The 19,327-nt window shown below is 41.6% G+C and overlaps 1 protein-coding gene across 2 annotated transcripts in view; it reads right to left on the reverse strand.

The window, feature by feature from the left end:
- Nucleotides 1-4,220: 4,220 nt before the first annotated feature.
- STX1A (syntaxin 1A) overlaps nt 4,221-19,327 on the reverse strand; it is a 912,703-nt gene continuing 897,596 nt past the window's right edge. For both annotated transcript variants that reach the window (XR_014980056.1, XM_085649675.1), the window contains one exon: nt 4,221-14,299. Coding sequence is in view for 1 of the 2 variants with exons in the window: in XM_085649675.1 (XP_085505801.1) it covers nt 14,222-14,299 (78 nt within the window). In the remaining variant the exon portion in view is untranslated. The remainder of the gene's footprint in view (nt 14,300-19,327) is intronic.

The following is a 19,327-nucleotide window of genomic DNA, read 5'->3' on the forward strand; positions in this document are numbered from 1 at the left end:
CAGAACCCATATCTCAGGTAGTTATGCAATTGAATTTGTGAAACAAAGTAATCATTGACTCCACAGTCTTCACAGGTAGCTCCCAATCACCTTTCTGATCAGCATGTACCAAGTTTTTCACTGGAACAATCATGTGTAAAACATCCCTCCAGTACTAGTTAAGTTTTGATTTTTTCTTTACATTTGTGGCCAAACTCTACAAACTTGACTTTCAGGTGTTCTGATTTTGAACTGAGCGCATTGAAAATTGCCTGGCTTTGCATTATGTCTTTTGAATGAAGTGCATCCTGTGCCTTGTTCACTTCTGAGATAAGATATGCAAAACCTAATTTGTCATTCTTGTTCCAGAAAGCACTCCAAAGCAATGTTTCTATAGCCTCAGATATAATAAGCAAACCTTGCAACGAACGAACATGATGAGTTCCGCACAATACTGACTGGACAGTTTTTTGCTTCCAAAGGTTTCAGCCTTAATAAGTGCATCGTCTATGACATCCATGGAGATCATTTCCTGCCAAACGCAACACAATTTCTGTCATGTGGAAAACAACCATCATTGGATAAAGATCAAATTCTACTGGATTGCTCATAAAAATGTCAGCTACAATATGGAAAACACCTTCATCTCAGAAAATTGGCAGGATAGGGTGGTCTTCAAGCTGAGCGCGCACATTTTGGAAATTGTTTAGAGTTGTGTATACTGTTCCGTAGTTTGTGACTGGAGATGGTATTACTGGTAAAAACCCAACCTTCTTTAGTGGCACGATATTCTGGGAGATCAGAGCATGAATTCCAGTCCAGGGAGGAACTGGCTTTTCTTCATGCTTCAGTCTGCATCTAATAAGCAATACGATGAATAGAGTTAAATCAGCTTTGCGGACCGAAGCATCAGGTAGAAGAAGATCCATGTCCTCAGCTACATTACTTCCTTTTTTGTTTATGCATTTAGTTGACACAGCTTGTTTTCCAGCAGCAACTCGATTGGTACAGTCTTGATAAAGCACCATGGCAGTATCATGTGTACGGGATGTTCCAGACAAAGAAGAGCTGTCTTCAACATCAAAATTATCAAGAGCAGCAATTGTAAATCCTTTCCAGGTAAAGTGACTTGGAAGTGGTGTGCTGTCGGAATCAAAAGATTTTACAGCATGACCTGCTAATAAGTTCCTGCTCTGTACTAGGTCATTATAACTTGCTGATACACCAAATGTATTCATTGAAAAAATTAGCTTTCCACTTTAGCACTGGTCATAGATTGAGTGGGCAGTCATCATATGTAGCAGAGTTTTCATTTTGCATTGATTTAATTCATAATACCTGATTAGGAAAAGATGGTATATTTGCATAGCATAACCCTTTGGAGTCATGGGATTGCCTCCCACTTCTTCGCTCATATCTTCAACGGGATCATAAATGTTGTCGGCTTCTGTTCAGAACTCAAGAACTTTAGTTTGTGACAGTTTTGCTTTGCTGATATTAAACAATGATGTAAAAAATGTTAAGACAACATCAGGCATTCTTGTTGACGCCCATGATTTGCGAAGCTCTGGGGCATCACAAAATTTGTCATTAAGTCCAAAATCTAAATCTTTCAGGATGTTTCCTAAAATGTTCCTGCTGATTTTACTGCATCCCATGAACCCTTTTTTGGCAGCAAGAACTTCATGAGTCAAATCAGATGAGAACACCATAAATGGCTAATTCTTTTTGATAGACTGAAAAAAAGAATTCTGTCATTGTACATTTTTACCAGAAAGATCTTAATTTCATTATTATGGATCAATACAGTTTCATCAGTGTTGACCAATAGCTCTCTGATCTCACTAAATGCGAACCCTTAGCCAGCACTCAAGAGTGATTTTAAAACTTCATTTACTTTTTCAAAGAGTGCAAACTTAACTGAAGGCTGCTGGGACCTCATTGTACATTCATATTTTAGAATGTATGTATGCATGCAATTTGGGTGGGCATACAAATCTGCTGCAAATATTCACTTTGCTGTTTGGATCAGCTACTCGGCTGAAAACTTCATCTTGAAAGAACCTAGCTTCATATAAACCATGTATGCACTTTGAGACTCACATGCTCTGTACTTTGTTCTTTCGTCAATTCCTTTGGCCCTTGTTCTGCCTAAACCACGAATAATGCACTGAAGATTCTCTACTTTCTGACCAGTTGTTGGAGACGGACGTGGGGTGGCCATTGATCTTCCACCTGGATGGGCATTGGGTTTGGTTGTCGTCTCATCGTCGCTTTCTCAGAAGTCTCGGATTCTTGTTGTGATTCACTGGTTTCTGCTTTTTTTTTTTACAATTCTTTCTAAGCTTTTTTCCATTGCATACGACTTGCAGCACTTGTTTCTACAATGATAAAATATTTGATTCTCTTTACTCATCAGTTTCAATCTTTTGTACACTTCGTCTTGCTGCATTTCTGCAGCATGCCAAACTCTTCTGCTCAGCCACAGTTGATGTTAGCTTTACTTTAGGATTAGTTTGGCATATGACACATTTTTCTTTCATGAAGGAGTCCTCAGATTTTGTAGTTAACAAAACTGTCAGAAGGTAAAGGTCCTCTGCTACCACCTGCTAAGCTCATGTTTATGCGAATTTGAATCAACAGAAAACCTGAAACAAAAACAATATTTAAATAAATTGCCAATATGATGGCTAAAACACAGAACTATAGAGCCACCATTTTGGAAAATGGTGGAAGGGTTGCTCTGAGGAGTTATTTCCTGTCTCTGTAAGACTACTTGACCCCCAAACCCTATGTTTTGAGACCAAAATGAAGAATTTAGGTCTTATGGTTCCTGAAATATTACACCATCACTGTAAAACATGCACCATTTTAAAAATATAATCCAGAAAAATTTGGCCCGGTACAGTATTGTCTACTAGAGTTAAATTACTTCTCTAGTGATACAAAAACACAAATCAAAAATGCAAATCTCTGGATAGCAATTTTTGATGGAGGTATATCAAGGGGCCAGGACTATATATGATAACTTGCATAATTTGATTTTATGATGTAATTTCAGCCTTGAAAAGGTGACAAGAGTCAAAAAACACATGTTGGCTGATTCACATCAATGGTCTTATGATGGAAAAGCTTCAGCCGTTCATCAAAAACCCTTTTTTAGGGTGGTGTCAATAGTCCATACTTATGATTCAGGTTGACTAATTTATGCCTTTTGACTTACAATTTAGGAGCTTCTGGCTTTCATTAGAAACCTGTTATGGTTTTGTCATTAACTTATATTTACCATTTGTTTCTTTAAAGAAATGTTTAGTACCATATAGCGATCAGATTTTAAATATATGTTTACAAGAAATATTAATAATGAATTATCTAAATGAAATTTTTTGGGGGGCTTAAACATCTGTGATATTTGAATGATGAATTAAGTAGAATGTAATTCGGGTGCATACAGGTTGAGTAAAAAAAAAATAAAGTCACTTTTACTGAAGTCAAAGAAACTACATTTCATTTTTGATGGAAGCTTGGTGCTTTCTATAGAACCTTAACTAATTAAATTGTTTTGTTGATAGTAGGCAACTATCACTGTGCGGTGCACCCATAGACAGGACAGAGTATCCTATAATTGCCCTACATTTTTGATTAAATGACTTACTACATTTACTTTATTCAGTGAGAGCACTAGCAATTTTCTATGCTCCAAGGTGCAGGCAATCTCCTCCGCTTTATGTCGGTAAGCTGTGGGAGGCTGTACTCCAGTGCAGGTGTGTCGGCATTTCAGGCCTGCGTAGTCCCCATGTGGTGTTCGTGGCAAACTATGACCCCATTTCTTTCAAGTTCACACTCTTGCAACATCCTACTGATATTTAATCGTTTCTTGGGCACCCAGGGCAGATAACGCAGGCTGGCTGCATGAGCAGCTTCAAGCGGCATCCGCTTGAACCTTTTTAATTGTTGTATTATCAGTAGTTTTATTTTTTATTGCCAATACTTCTGTATCTATTTATATGTCTATCTTAAGTTATTAAGATAGATAGATAGACCTTCGGTGTAATGATTATTAGTGCAATTACTAATATAACTTACCTGAGATGTATGGGCTCCCAAAGCAGTGCCTCTGTGGTAGCACCTCTTGATGCTCTGGAACAAATGTTGACGGTGATTCCATCCCTGAAACATCACTCTGTTGTGCTGCAATGCCTTTATGTTGCACATATAAAAAACACAATCAAGGTACCAACAGATTGAAATGTTTATTCTACATAAAAATTTCACAAAATGGATAGCCGTTTATTTGAAAAGCTGAAAGGGAAGGGATATTTGGCAGGGAGGGGTTCTTAGAAAGAAGGCAACACCAGACGTTATAAACCCCCTTTGACACGCAGCAAGCCCGGGTCACGTAAAAAACAAGGACACTTAGAACACAGTACGTCAAAGATACAAATTCAAAGTCTTTCACTCGTAAAAAAGATCCATTACAAAAAGGAGCCCAAGCAACACTTAAAAGCTGCCATTATCTCTCATGGGGCCCTGGGGAGAATACTGCATTCATATATGAGGCCCAGCAGGAGTTGGGGGAATCCACACAACACTCCGGACATCAAGGGGCAATCAACAAGACAGTCATCTGCAAACAAAGGGGGAAATATTTTGTCCATACACAAACAATCCCTTCCTGGAACATGGCATCATGCAAATGAGCCCCAATGTTTATTGCACTATGGGTCGGGGGAGATCTCTCTTTCTATATGTGGGGTGGCAGGTCGTTAGCTGACAACCTGGGAAAAATGAGAGAAATATATTTATGTATGTAAGGTATAAATATGTGTACCCGCTAGATAGAGGCTATGACTTGTATTTTTGAAGTAGCACCACGATAATTTAAATTGTTCAGTCCAAAGTTCAGTTAGAAACGTGCCAAGTATTGGCTGCATAAAAAGCACTGATTTGTCCACTTCAAATAAACTTAACTAATTAAAATACAGCAGCAACAAAGCAGACTTTGTTTGGCGTGAAGATACGAGCTTCCAAAAGAAAAGCTCCGGTAAGACCAAATGATATGGGTCATATCAAGACTGAGGGGTTGTTGCGGCTTCAGAGCATTGGTGAAACACAGACTGCCTCTTCTATGCTATCCAAAGCATTAGTTCTTTATGACAAGAAAGCACTTCCCAATAGGGGACACTTATCTCAGAAAGCTGAAAAGGTGATCTAGTTGTGAGGCAATTACAAAAAGACTTTAAAATCTAGATCATGAAATAACAAAAGCTGTGCAACTAAAACTAATTTGTGAATACAGAATACCTGCTATTTTTCAACCCTCCTTATAACAGTTTGACTTCTTTTTGGGCTAGCAGGATATTCCCAATCATCTGATATGCAGGTTACTATGGTTTCTGGCACATGACGTTTGTAGGTCAGTAGATTTTTTTTGTGGCCCTCATTTTAGAAATTACTGTAATCTAAAAGTGTAACTCTTTCAACTTTTCCCAAATTTCCACAGCCCTCAGTGGCTATCTAGAAACAACTATCCTCAACTGCGTTCTGTATGTTGGGGATTCATTGCTATCATGCTCAGCTATCTTACAAATTAAAAAGAATCTAAGCTGGCATTTTTGACAAATGGTCCCTATTTTTCCTTACCTTACATTCAAATTAAAGCTTTGGTTCAGGCCACCGCTGATTACAAACCTTACAGTCACCTAGACCTGACTGTTGAACTTTGAAAACCTTGGATTTGGTCAGTGATATGTTAGTCATGGTTCAGTTTAACTATGGGGAGGGGTATGACTATCTGCAAAAAACACACCAAGAAAGGTTACTGATCTTAAAAATAATTTTCTATATAATAGAATCATTTCCAATTGCAATGCCAGACCTCGGAAATGCATATATATATTGTAACCTTCAAATGTATTTGTTTTAAAAAAATATATATATTTTGTTTCTGTCTCTACTTTATAATATCATTTATTAAGATAAAATCAATGTTTGAAAATTGCATTAACCAGAGAATAAATTTACTCCTAAAACATCTACTATCAGGCCTAAGCCACAATGAAGGATATCCACTTAACCCCTGCTCTGTTTCATCTATCAAGTCTTACAGTCAGCCTCCAATGAACAGAGGCAGAAACAATTAAGAATCTGGAGACAATATTATAGTTGGAGAACTGTTGTTACACATAACCAACTTTTCCTTCTCTAGCAATCGATAGAGATCTTCCCCAAATATATACCTTAAAATACATTTTATAGCAGCACCAAGACCAATACAGATCGGAAGGGAACTGAAGAGTATTAATAAAATCTAGTCCTTCTATTTAAATTTGCTTTAAATTTGCTGAATAAACATGCCCAGCGGATAAAAAAAAAATGTGAACAGCATGATTTTAATGAACATGGGGAAAACATGTTGGCATTGCTGCCTGACAGATAGTCAAAAATAGACTAAATGAGAAACAGCACTATAATATAAACATGTACAAACTATAGGACTGCTGAAAGGGCAACAGTTGTCTTAGATTATGCTCAATAATACACTTATGCAGCCACAAAACACAACAACCTACAATGTAGCCAAAACTGCAACACAATCTAACAGCAATAGGTGTTCTGCTAAAGAAACATGAAATCAACATTCTACTCAATACAGGATAAGGGGGGACACCCTGAACAAATATATAACTTTTGTTGGAGAAACTCCACCAGTCACTAAAATAAGAAAATACAGCGACAAGTTTTCTTCAAAACTTGGGAGATTTCAGAAGGACCTTAGTAGCAAACCAAACTAAGAGAAAACATTCAGGATCCTTGCCATGATTTACAGTCAAAAAATGTTGGTTTCATTAGAAAAGTTCATAAGAAGAAATAATTACAGTGGCTCAGATACCGAAACCTCAAGAAGATAAGGTCAATGATTCATCCTGTCTTCTTTTCAACTGTAGACCACTTCATTGGGCGGATAAAAAAGGGTAAACAAATTTCCACTAAGCTACAATATATTCCGTTAACAATTCTAATGTATTACAGACAGAGGTATGTACAACATTAGCAGGAATTATGTGGCTTCCAAATCTAACATCAATGTCCGAATACCAAAAAAAGATGTTGAACAAAACCCCAGAAACAACTTAAAAGTGAGCACCCTTTCGATTGCCCATCAATAGTCCACTCTTGGGTAGTACTAAAATGACTAATTGATGCTAGTGCTAGGCACCCACAGCTCAGCCCCAGATTCTCAGTACAGAAAGCTCCAATGTAATGAAGAGAAACAGAATATTCTGTACATACTGTCCCCTTTCATGAAAGCTAATTTCTCCATGAAGCCTGACACCGAAAAATTAAAATGAACATTCCATATGACTGTAAGTTGATAAGTTACGGACACCTATTGATAGGATCAATGCTTCAGGTCTAAAAGTGTCATAGGTAGCTTGTGTAATGGCTGCGTTAGGCAGCCATAACCACAGTCATTATCCATAGTGAGAAAAACAGAATCATCTTGGAGCAATAAAGAAAACGAACAAGTGACTAGAAAATATTGGCTCTTGGAAGCCACTTTTGTAAGGGTAGCTTTGGAAAATCCGAGTTCAGGAGTTGAAACAGGGAACAAGTTCAATACATAACATATAGTTTGTTGACTGATGGGGAGTCCTTGTGAAGGTGAGTTTGTATTTTCACCTGAAACACCTGTTTGACATCTATTGAAATTGTCAATGGTCGACAAACGTACTTATGAAAATTTCCAAACCATGGATACAGGTCATATTGTAACTAAGGAATCTGGCATGGAAGCAAACTCCTGCCAGCAACATTAAAACAGTATTACCAAAACACTCATCCAACCTTGGAGATTGGGGTAAGCTAATGTGCTATGATCCCAGGGAAAAGGCCCTATGATGCTTAATTTGTAACATGGTGTAAGATGTAAAGAAATATATAAGTAAGCAAAAGCAAAGTTTATGCTTGCTGGACGGTCAGTACAAGCACCCTACACCAGAACACTGCAGTGTAAAAGTGGAATTAAGGATCAAGACAGAAAAGGTGTTGGGTTTATATTTGTGTACTTCAACAACCCAAACTAAAGAGAAATCGGTTTGTAATATGGGTCACTGGAAAGGTTTGGGAATAAACCCATTGTTTTCAAAATTGTTGCTATAAGTTATTTGTTGGAACATTAATAAATAGTCAGGCTGAGTAAGGACTTTTAAACCATGAGCCCAGGAAATGTGTTGACCTATAGAAAGGATATTCAATGAAGCCAGATAAAACTAAGACTAAAATAATATCCGTCTATTAAAAGGCACTGTAATGATCGACACTACTTAAAGTTAGGACCAATCAATGTTCTATAATAACAGATAGTTTAAAAAAAAATAACATGATCTTGAAATTAACCTAGTCTCCTGAATATAGACCAGGCACATCAGTCAGTGCTCTAAAATTATCTTTAAAATATAACATTACCAATTCAGATATTAAACTGATATCACTGAATTCCGCTCTGAACTGCAGTTAATCATTTCATAGAATGACTGGAGCATGCAGCTGTTTAACTTTTCGCTATGTGGCAGCCTACCCAATTCCATTATCTGGGGGACAACGCTTCAAAACAAAACATGGCCAGAAAGTAAACCTATTTGAATAACACATACTTGAAGTGACCACCTCAGTACAGACAGGTATTAAAGGGGTTGAAATTATTGTTCTGTAAAAAAAGGAGAACTAGGATCTGATATAATTTTAAGTCGGTATTAATGACCCAAAATTGTATCATACAACCAGATGTGCACATGTACATATCCAAAAGTAAGTGCATAAAACGCATATATTTCGATATGTATACATAGCAAAACACATACAAATACAAAAAAGTAGAACAACACACCTTTAGCATGAGCCATAAGATCTGTTTCAACTCCTCCCAAGAAAGGCTGTAGTTTCTTTGAAGGAGACACATGTTCAAAACTCCCCAGTGTTGAAGCACATAAAATTGCTTTCAGCACCAAAGCATGCACTTTTGGTTGGAAAAGTTGATGCTAAAAACCTCTTAAGCACCGAAAGGTTAGAAACAAGGTGGCTTTGATGTCTTTATCAATAGTGAATGCACCATCAGTTCTATAGATATGTTCAACAAGAACGAGTATAGATGGAAGCCTCACCAGTAAAGAAGACTGCTCCTAAGGTGGTGAAGGGGAGATATGTCAGTGCTTAATTTTTGAAAGAATAAGTGCCAGGGTCCCCTACGGAGGTCACTACAGCTTGCAAAACACATTGCCCCTGCAAGTGCTGCCAATGATAATAGCACAACTGCTATCACACTCCTGTGTGTATGAGAATTCAGACTATTCCAGGCCCCCAAAGCGATAAGAATGGCTTGGGCGGCAGGTAATAGTAATTTTTAATATATATTGAATTAATAATGTACTGTTGTTGTGGTCATCTCTAAATTATCCGGACAGTGCCACCTTATGGCAGCTTGTCACATGCACCAGTGTTGACAATTAAGTGCCGGTGCCGAGCCCCGGAAACCACTGGCTCAAATTAAGCACTAAATATGGTCCTGCCTAGCACTTAAAAGTAGAGACATTAATTTTTGTGTACTAGCACTATGCTGCAAACATCTCACATGATACGATTAGGGACTTTTGTCTTGGATGAAATAACTGCTATTTCCACTCCTAGGGCTCAACAAGCCATCAATAGAAATGCTGCCCCAATTTCTGCAACTAGAGCGAAGGGATAAAATTGACTGGAAATATGTACAAATATTGAAGAGACAGCAGCCCTCTGAGGATTCTCTCCTTATAATTGAAATGTGTGTGGTAAACTGTGGTATGGAAGACTATAATGGGAGTAGAGCAAAAAGTATCTTCATCTCAACAGAGGGAGATCAAGCAATATAATCGGGTGGAGAGACTTACCTAGCGCGTGGCTAAAGCAATGTTACCTGCTCTTTAAATATTCACTACTGAGGGTTCCCAGCCTCAGGATGAGAAATAATTCAAGGTCTAGGAAAGATTTTGTGCTGAACAGATAAAAACTTCCTTCCTCAACGGTGGGTAATGGTGAGCATTCCTCAAACTTAAGCCTCTGGCTGTATATTGGCATTAAAAAAAAACGTAAAGGATCAATCAACTTTCTTCTCTGTGTGGTGCAAGAAATATATACATATAATTTTTCTTACTTTACCATTTAAAAAGGCACTGTAGTTCAGAGACACAAAAAAACAATGTAACAATTTTTGATTTAAAAAAAATTGGGATTTTTAAATATAAGAGTGCTGATGTCTGTTCTCATGGCCGGATATTAATTTAAGATTATCATATCTCGGAAGGATCTCTGGCTTTAGAACTGTTTTCTTTTTAACTTTCATCCTACATTTCTAATGACGTATTTTTGCTCATTCTGGTGCATTTCAGAGATGTTGGTGAAAGTCACTTGTCTCATACAAACTACTATGTTTAATTAGGTCAACTGACTTGGACCATCTGATGAGCTGAAAACCTGAATGTGGCCTCGAGCCAGGCAAACCAAAACAAAGATGGCAACCAATTTAGAGAAGGATAGTTGAGGAGCGAGCTTCCATCGTAAAAAGATCTTCATGCCGAATCTGTTGTCAAGCTTGATGATTGTGGATGAATTATGTTCCCTTCATTACCCAGTATGCTGCTGATGGTTATCCATGTCCCAACAGCCCTTGGAAGATGTCCGAGTGAGGTTTGCACCTACAGCAATCCCTCTGACCTCCAGATAGTGAGTTTATCTGAGACTGTGGCTTCCGATCGATCTCCCCCAGTTCTAACCTCAACTGATTCTGCATTCCAATCTTGTCAGCGTGCCTAACTGCATAAGAACAGTTCTCTGTTATATAACTGTTGAGCCTATTGGGGTCAAGTAGAGCTGGTGGAATCTGGAAAAAGGTTAGAAGTTCATTTAAGTTAGTTCTTACTGTAATCACTAGAACTGAATTATCTCTTACTGGGTGTTGGAAGGCTCACGCTTCATTACGCTGTAGGTTTAAAGTGGGGTAACTGGTTCCTTTTATGTTACTTCAGGCTGTCCATCTCACTTTCTATTTGTAACAGAGCATACCTTGAATTTAGATTCCTCATGACTGGGAGCTGGGTAGGTCCAACATTGGGATTAGCCTATTAATAAGTAATTGTCCAGAAAAGCGAACTAGCATGCCAGTTACATGGGTAGGGATACTTCCTGAAATACATCAGGTACATCAGTAGAGCATACTAGTGCAGCAGTACACCTGTTATCAGTGGCATAGCTATCATTACTGTAGCAGGAGCAGGGGCACCTGGGCCCTAGGGTGTGCAGGGCCCAAACCACTGCAATTAGAAATGTCTTCTATTAGCCAACCCAGGGAGTTGAGGGCTGTTCTGTTGCATTAAAGGCCCATACCACCCTGGCCATGTCACTGTCTTATCACTAGATGAATTAGTCCTGAGCTTGTAAATGCCATGCTGCAGACAGAACATGGTGGTCTAACTATCAGAGCATATATGCCTTACTCTCACTTGTACCTCTATTAAAGGGCACAACAACATGTTATACAAAAAAAAACCTGGCATTCCCACTCAGGCTGGCTACGCACAGATATATCGCTCTTTTTGCTGAGTTTCCTCCCAGCAATCCCGATGTGCTTCATTCCAGAAAAAGGTGCTTTCGCGCGCTCAATATTTGAAACTTTCAACAGCCCACAATCTGTGAATGACTCGAAGGTGAACGTGATTTTGTTTTGCTCACATCCATCCAATCACGTCCCAGAAAACACATAGGCTGAGCATAATGCTGCTTTCAAGCCTAACATATTTTGTACTTGTTTAACTATCTCTGAGAGGAACAGTGGCCCATAAAGTTAGTGGATTTGAACTGGATTGGCAGAAGAGAGCTGGCATTGGACAACTCTACTATTCTAAACTAAAATTTAGCAGAAGAGTCTATAATATGAATGTTCAGCACAGCAGGCTCTATAGCATCCCTTTTGCCACTGGGGAGGTTTGACAGTGTTCTATAGGAGGATAGGTGTGGCGCAGCGGCCAGAGCAGCTGACTCCAAAGCACGGGGTTCACGGTTCGATCAGCAGTGACGGCGGCAGCTCAGCTCATCATCATGAGACTCTGGGCAATAGCTCCCTCGAACTCCCCGACGGCTCCCCACCCCTTGGGTGACAAGGTCGTGCTTTACAAAAGTGGGTTTATTATTATGAGAAACATCCTGCTCGAAGTCTGACTGCTGTTGAGCATAGTTTTCTTATTGGAATTGAACCTTTTGTCAGCTGTTGCGTCCCCTGACAAAACTGACTGTGGCACAAACCCAGCCTGTTAAAAAAAGTGCCTTTGGCGCCTGTCTACATTGACCATAACCATGCATAGTTTTGGCTGGATTACGCGGTGGGAGAAAATGTCCAGTCCGAAGAGGACAATGTTGGCAGAATGGTATTATATTCTGAAACAACTAACAATCATGAGGCTAGTTGTGTCTGCACACATTCTGTCACCCTCTTGATTCATTATTATGTGGGGGGGTGGGGGCAGCCTGGACTGGTGTCATTTACTTCGACTGGCAGCTAGACTCTTGGTGACCCATGTTTCAGTGATCCGGAGCTGGTAGATGGCTCACACTCCACAGTGCTACTTGTGTGTGCATGTCCAGGCTAGCAGGGTAGCCCATCAGTGTCGGAGGGCAGTGTGCCACTGAATCAGTGTTTGGATGAGTGCCTTGGTTGTTCTTCTTGCCTGGTAAGCAGGATGATTCGCATGCTGTAAATTGACAGGGTTCACATAAATTGGTTTCTTTCTTCTGCCGAAGATCCTCAGACATTGGTACCAGCCCAGCACCGACTGAAGCCTTCTTTGATCTGATCCCTTAACTCTGCTGCTGGGACAATAACCAATGTCGGTGAGGGTATGAAAGGTCAGAAGTCAATCGATGAGCAACACCAGCACCAAATCCAACTTCCACAGCATGAACCTACTTTAAACACTACTCCTCCCGCTAGATCTTTAAAAAACCACCCAAAGCCACAGCAAAAGGAAAGCACAGAAAGCATTTCTAAGGTGGACGAGGAGCCAAATGTCTTTTGACGTTCAAGGGCGGGGGCAGTATCTCTAGGAAGCTCTGATCTCCAACTCAAAGTGTTTTGGTCCTTGTTAACAGTAACGTTGCCACCGCACTGAAAACTCTATACAGGGGTTCCCGGCTCCCCTCTCTGATCCCACACCGCGCCCACTCTTTGCATATATCTGGTAATGAACAAACATGCACACACACACACACACACACATGGATGGACGGAATTCAGTTAGTATATACTCTCATGCTACCTTCTTTTAGAACTCTCTTACTATTAATTCATCTGCTGCTTGCCTTCTTTGCAAACAGTATGTGCAAACCCATATCTGCCACCAATAACCACCTTATCCTACACAGGCACGCCTGGGCTGAGTTATATTACACTCTAATTGTGACAAGAGGTTACAACTCAAAGGAACACATGTCAACAGAATTAACAATGCCTCTTGGACCTCCGTTCTGCCTAATGCCTAAAACTACTTTATCCTGACAAAACCATTCAGGTTACCTTGTTCCATGTTGACCCACCCAGATTTACATATTGATTCTAATAATTACTGAACATTAATACAGTATTAACCCTTACGTTTCGAAACTCTGATTTACATATGTTCTGTTACCCATTTCAATAACTCGCTTTTATAGCCCACAGACAGACGAAAGTGCTATGCAGGTTGCATACAGTTCACTGCAGTAGATGCATTAAACGGCTGGGCTAGTTTAAGCCAAGCTGCAAGCCTTGGATGCAGTTCGCCAGAGGCATCGAAGACGACGTGAGCCACCATCAATTTAACGGACCAACTGGAATCATTTTCGCATTTCCGGCTGCCTTGTTGGTGGTCTTCTAAGTGCTGCATTCAACTCTAGTGCAACAGGAGGCATCTTGCCAGCTTCAGTGAAATGAATTCTATCCAAGGCAAACTCCTCGGAGTCAGACCCACGACCATGTCCGCCCAGCCCCTCCATACAGACACACAAAGTGTTACAAAAAGGAATGTCATGCATATGAAATCCACGTTCCAGTGGCAGGAATGGTCTCTCTTTTCAAAGTAGGCTATGTGCAGTTCTCAGCTTCAGTTGGCGGTGGCTGGAAGGTCAACATCACATTGGCATTTTTCTTTTCTTGTTCCATGATCAAATAGTTTAGGAACTATCCAAAGATGCCACCAAATGTGGAGGCGATGACCACCCCCAACACCACGCAGCAGATAATGATCATAATCTTCTTCTGTAGATCCAGAATCCATGCAGCATTGAAGAAAGAAGAAGAGATGGCAAGAGTTAGCTCATGCTATGCCAGCAGTATTGCAGACCAATGACAATATATGAACAACAAACAAGCATCCATTTATTTTGGCGTTTTACAAAGCCCTGCCTTGCTACTTTGTTGTCGGCCTCAAAGCTTTGGAGGCAATAGGCCATTTAAAGAGGTAAGACAAAAGCAAAAGGGTAATTCATGGAACGCAAATAGTCACAGAAGACTGGAAATAACTGAAAAATTGCATTAGTTATTTAGTGTATGACCTGCAGTCTCATACTTTAACAAACTGGTCTCTGTATTTTCCTTCAAAGCCCCAAACTCTTTAGTTCTTGCAGCTTAAACAAAATGTATTACAAAAAATAAAATCATAAATATTAAATCTACGAATCAGCCCAAAGTAATTGTCTATTTAGTTCAAATAGAGCCGCAAGCATGCAGAGTGCTAAGGAAGTATACAAAACATCTGGGCAGTGTTTCCCTATGAAACATTATTATTCAGTGGGAGATTCCAAGAGCAGTGGACAAAAAGGAAAATCTTATTAACTAAATGCAGTAAGGCCCTTTAAAAATCACATACGTAGGCCAGAAGCAAGGCCCATAATGTATAGCGTACTGTGCATAAACTTAACAACTTACTTATGTAGAATCCGAGATGACTTCCTTCCCTTGTCAGACCTGGCCTCTTGTAATTCATTTGAAACAGGATTCTTGCATGGAGAATGAAAGCTTACTAGAGTCTGATTCTAGTTCTCCATCATCTCTGTGACATTTATGAGCCTAGAATAGCTCTGCAAATATACCAGTTCTGATAAGGACTTCCAACCTACAGATTGCTCACCTTTTGAAAATTCCCCAGACATCAGACTGGATCTGGAAACTTTTCAGCAGTACCCCTGTATGACGGCAGGTGGAGATGTGCAGCTCCGCACTGACGTCGTCCAGCTCCAGAAATAGGTGCCACTCCGCGTGCTAATTAATGTCAGTTGCATTCTTTCTGCACCACCAGAAGCGGATCTGGAGCTATCCCTTGTCCCTGTGAGACACTTATCACAAATTTTACAGGACGCAGAGGAAATGTCAGCTCCCAAAACGACAGGTTTTAGGCCCGGTAAGGACTGTTGTAAGCAAATGTATGTGTTGGATTGTCATCGGGTTTGTCTGCGCTACTTGGGGTTGAGTCACAACTCTAAGGCCTGCAGTGACTGTTTGTCAATGAACCCCAAGGTCATAAGGGAATGGGAGATGAAACTGCACATCACCAAATATTGCACAACTCCTCATCATTACTGGTTCCCTTCTGAGGGATGGTCTCGGTTCCGTTCTCAGATCAGGAGAAGCAGGAATTGATCCTGAGGACAATCGTCGTTGCACTCAAATTCTTCAGCAAGTCAAAGAAAAAAACATAAAATCTAAGCAGGACTTAGTCCTTCCTGCCACTCATGCATCCCTGAGAAGGCATAAGGGCATCTCCAGGCTTCTTATTCTCAAAGTTGATCGACATCGGACCCCATACTGAATCTTGTGCAAAGTTTCTCGGACAATGACGCAGACTGAAGAGTTCCGCAAGGCCATGCTTCGACTCTTCGGATTCCTTCTGACTACCTATGGCATGTCTATGAGCCCCAAGGAGCCAAGAGGCCTCCAACACTTTGTCTTGGCACACCTCTCCTGAAAGTATGGTGGAGCAGGCTTCCATCAGTTGGATAAATCCAAATACTTGCTGACTACTGCCCCGGATAGGCAGTCCAAGAGAATGGAGACTTGTGGGAAGAGGGTATTTTCTTACACAAGACTAGCTTTCAGGTCAGTCAATGCCAGATACCTGATGGGCTACTAGTCCGATGCTTTCTAGGATTCAGTTGCATAAGTCCTCCAAATGTGTCTGCAATACCTTCACCCTGTCCTTATCCTAGCCTTACAGGACAGCCAAGACGCTGCAAAATTTCCAATCCATTGCGGCCTGGATACTACAGATTCCATCGGGTAAGCCGTTGGCAGTAGTGTCGCAATGCGTCGCCATGCTAGACTGCGATCAACAAGTATGCCCATTGACGTGGACAAAGCAGATTCCGCTCTGGAGTGCTGGAAAGAGAGCAGGGCCATAGTGTGTTCCCTGGGCTTTCTTGCTCCCTCTCACCAGCCATATTAACCCCATCATTCCTTTCGCGGTTTCAGCAGAGGTACCCTATACCGCCAGCCACTTCAGCCTCAGCAAGTAGCTCAGCACTTTTGTGGGTAAGGTCGTGACAACCACCGACCATGTTGTCACGGACAGTATGCCAGTCAGTTTACTGCCTCCACCGCCCCACATGCCAAACCACTTATGTGTGCCCTTAGTAGTGCACAGCCACCCATTTAGAGGCAGGATCCAAACATTCTTACTGAATTGGAAGGCCATAACATTGAAGAGGTGGGTCCTGGTGATTTTCAGAAGGAATACGCCATACCCTACATAGCCACTCCCTCACCTTCCGATGTCCTCAGAACGATTGAGGACTGTATCTCTATCTTCGAGCAGGAAGTGCAAGCACATTTGGTCAAAGGGGCTATTGAGAGGATGCCTGCACCAGATGAGGTTGGTGGTTGTTATTTCTGCTATTTTCTGGTGCCAAAGAAGAATTGAGACCTTTGTCTTGTGTTAGGACTGCCCCCCTCTCAACACCATCCTCCAATTCAGAATGCTCACCCCGGTCATGGTTTGGACTGCTATCGCCTCTGGGAAATTGGATGGTGGTGTTAGACCTGTAGGACGCCTATTTGCATATACCTGTCCAGTAGGCCCATCAGCCCTACCTGCCATTTGTGGTGGGACTGCAGCATTTCTATTTCACTGTGCTACACTTTGCTCTCACCAGTGCGCTTCGGGTGCTCACAAAAGTCATGATGGTGGCAGCAGCATTGCTTCAGAGGTCTGGCGTCCCAGTCTTCCCTACCTCGATGACTGGCTGTTGAAGGCGTGCTTGCCACAGGCAGTCAACCAGAGTAGGACCTCCTGTCATCTTTGGGATTTACCATTAGCATGCCGAAGTCACACCTGACTCCTTGTCAGATTCTCCTCTTCATTGGAGGGATTCTGGACATGATTACGTGTTTTGCCTTTCATCCACTAAGGAGAGTACAAAACATTTAGGCTATGATCGCAATCTTTCAGTCTCTGTCCTGTCTTTCAGTGTGGTCGACTCTCAGGCTGCTGGCGCTGATAGCCTTCTGCATCCTGTTGGTCAAACACGCCAGGTGGCATATGTGGGCTCTGCAGTGGGTCTTAAATCTCAGTGGGCCAAAAATCAAAGGAACCTCTTCAAACCACATCCAGATTTCGAAGGAGACTATGAAAGACCTGCAGTTGTAGTTACTGGGCTGCGACTGGGTCAGCAGGAGCTGACTCTCCATTCCCCACGAAGACTGAAAGTGGCAACTGATGCATCACTCCCGCATTGGGGCAGACAGCTAGGAGAGGTGGAGCTCAGAGGCCTCAGGTCTCCTGTTTAGTTCTGGCTCCATATCAGCCTTCTGGAGCTGAGGTCCAATCCTCTTGCAGCTGAAAGCCTTCTTTTCATCCATCAAGGGGGGAGGGGGCTGATAAAGGTGCTTACAGACAACACCATATCCATGTAGTATTGCAACAAACAGGTTTGGGTGGAGTCATGGTCCCTGAGCCAGGCAGCACTAAAATTCTGGAAATCCCTTGACCATCAACACATTTTCCTGGTGTTGAACCACCTCACAGGATCTTTGAATGCCAGGGCGGACAAGCTTAACCATCGACACCTAGTGGATCCCACACCTACAAATCCCTCCAAAACACCGGACCCAAAAAACTCAACAAAAGAGTCTCATTCCACGTACCCAGGAGAAACCTCCGCTCATCCGACCTTGCCCTCAAAGACACCCCACGCATCCACAGAACCAGAGAGGGTGGAAGAGCCTTCTCCTACATCGCGGCTAAGGCCTGGAACGAGCTCCCGATCAACATTAGATGCTCCCCCACTCTGCACACCTTCAGGAAGAGCTCTTCGACTGACCCAGAGCTGCAACCTCCCCCCCAAGCACCTTGAGACCCTCACGGGTAAGTAACGTGCTTCACAATTCCCTGATTGATTGATCACGAGTTGCAGTTCCATCCAGAGGTTGTGCAAGATCTCTTCCATAACTGGAGAGAACCTTGGCTTGATCTATTCGTCACCGCCAAGAACGCTCAATGTTAGCAGTTCTGAGCATTGAGGTTTCCAAGGTGTCTCTCGTTAGAAGACACATTCCGCCTAGGTGAAACTCGTGACTCCTGTATGCCTTTCCCACAATACTTCTCCTGTGCTGAGCCCTGAAGAAGATCAGAATGAAGTTATCCTCATAGCCCCAGAGAAGGCATGAAGAGCATGGTATCAACAGCTTCTGTGTATTATCATCTGTCCTCTGATCAGGCTTCCCTTCCAGGAGGACCTGCTGTCAAAGCAATGGGGCAGTAATCTCCACACAGGCCATTGCAATCTCCACCTTCATGAGTAGCAACAGCTTAACACCTCTGACCTTCCTGCAGAAGTGGTTGATGTCATCTTGCCTGCCAGGCATTCCTCAACAAGAACTGTATACGCCTGCCGTTGGGACAAGTTAGTGGATTGGTTTGGTACACATCAGATTGACCCCACTCCAGGCTAAGTAATCTGACATTTTGTGGTCTGTTTTGTTCCTAATCAACAAGGCATTGCTCTGGGCATAGTTACAGGGTACCTTTTGGCCTTTTTACGATTGCCTGACCAGCCCTTGTTATTTAAATCACTGGCTGTGATGCATCTTTGAAAGGCCTGTAACACCTGTTTTGCCCTTCTCTTTTTCTCATGCCACAGAAGGGCCTTACCTTGGTCCTCACATATTTGAGCCCCTTCAAACTGTCCTTTGCAGCTTTTCAGCCTCAAGATGGGGATTCCTCGTTACCATCACATCGATATGGTAAGTGAGTGAGCCTCATGCTCTCTGTGTTAACCTGCCTTTTAGCACCTT

Source organism: Triturus cristatus, chromosome 3_2, assembly GCF_964204655.1.
Source record: "Triturus cristatus chromosome 3_2, aTriCri1.1, whole genome shotgun sequence".
Lineage (NCBI taxonomy): Eukaryota > Metazoa > Chordata > Amphibia > Caudata > Salamandridae > Triturus > Triturus cristatus.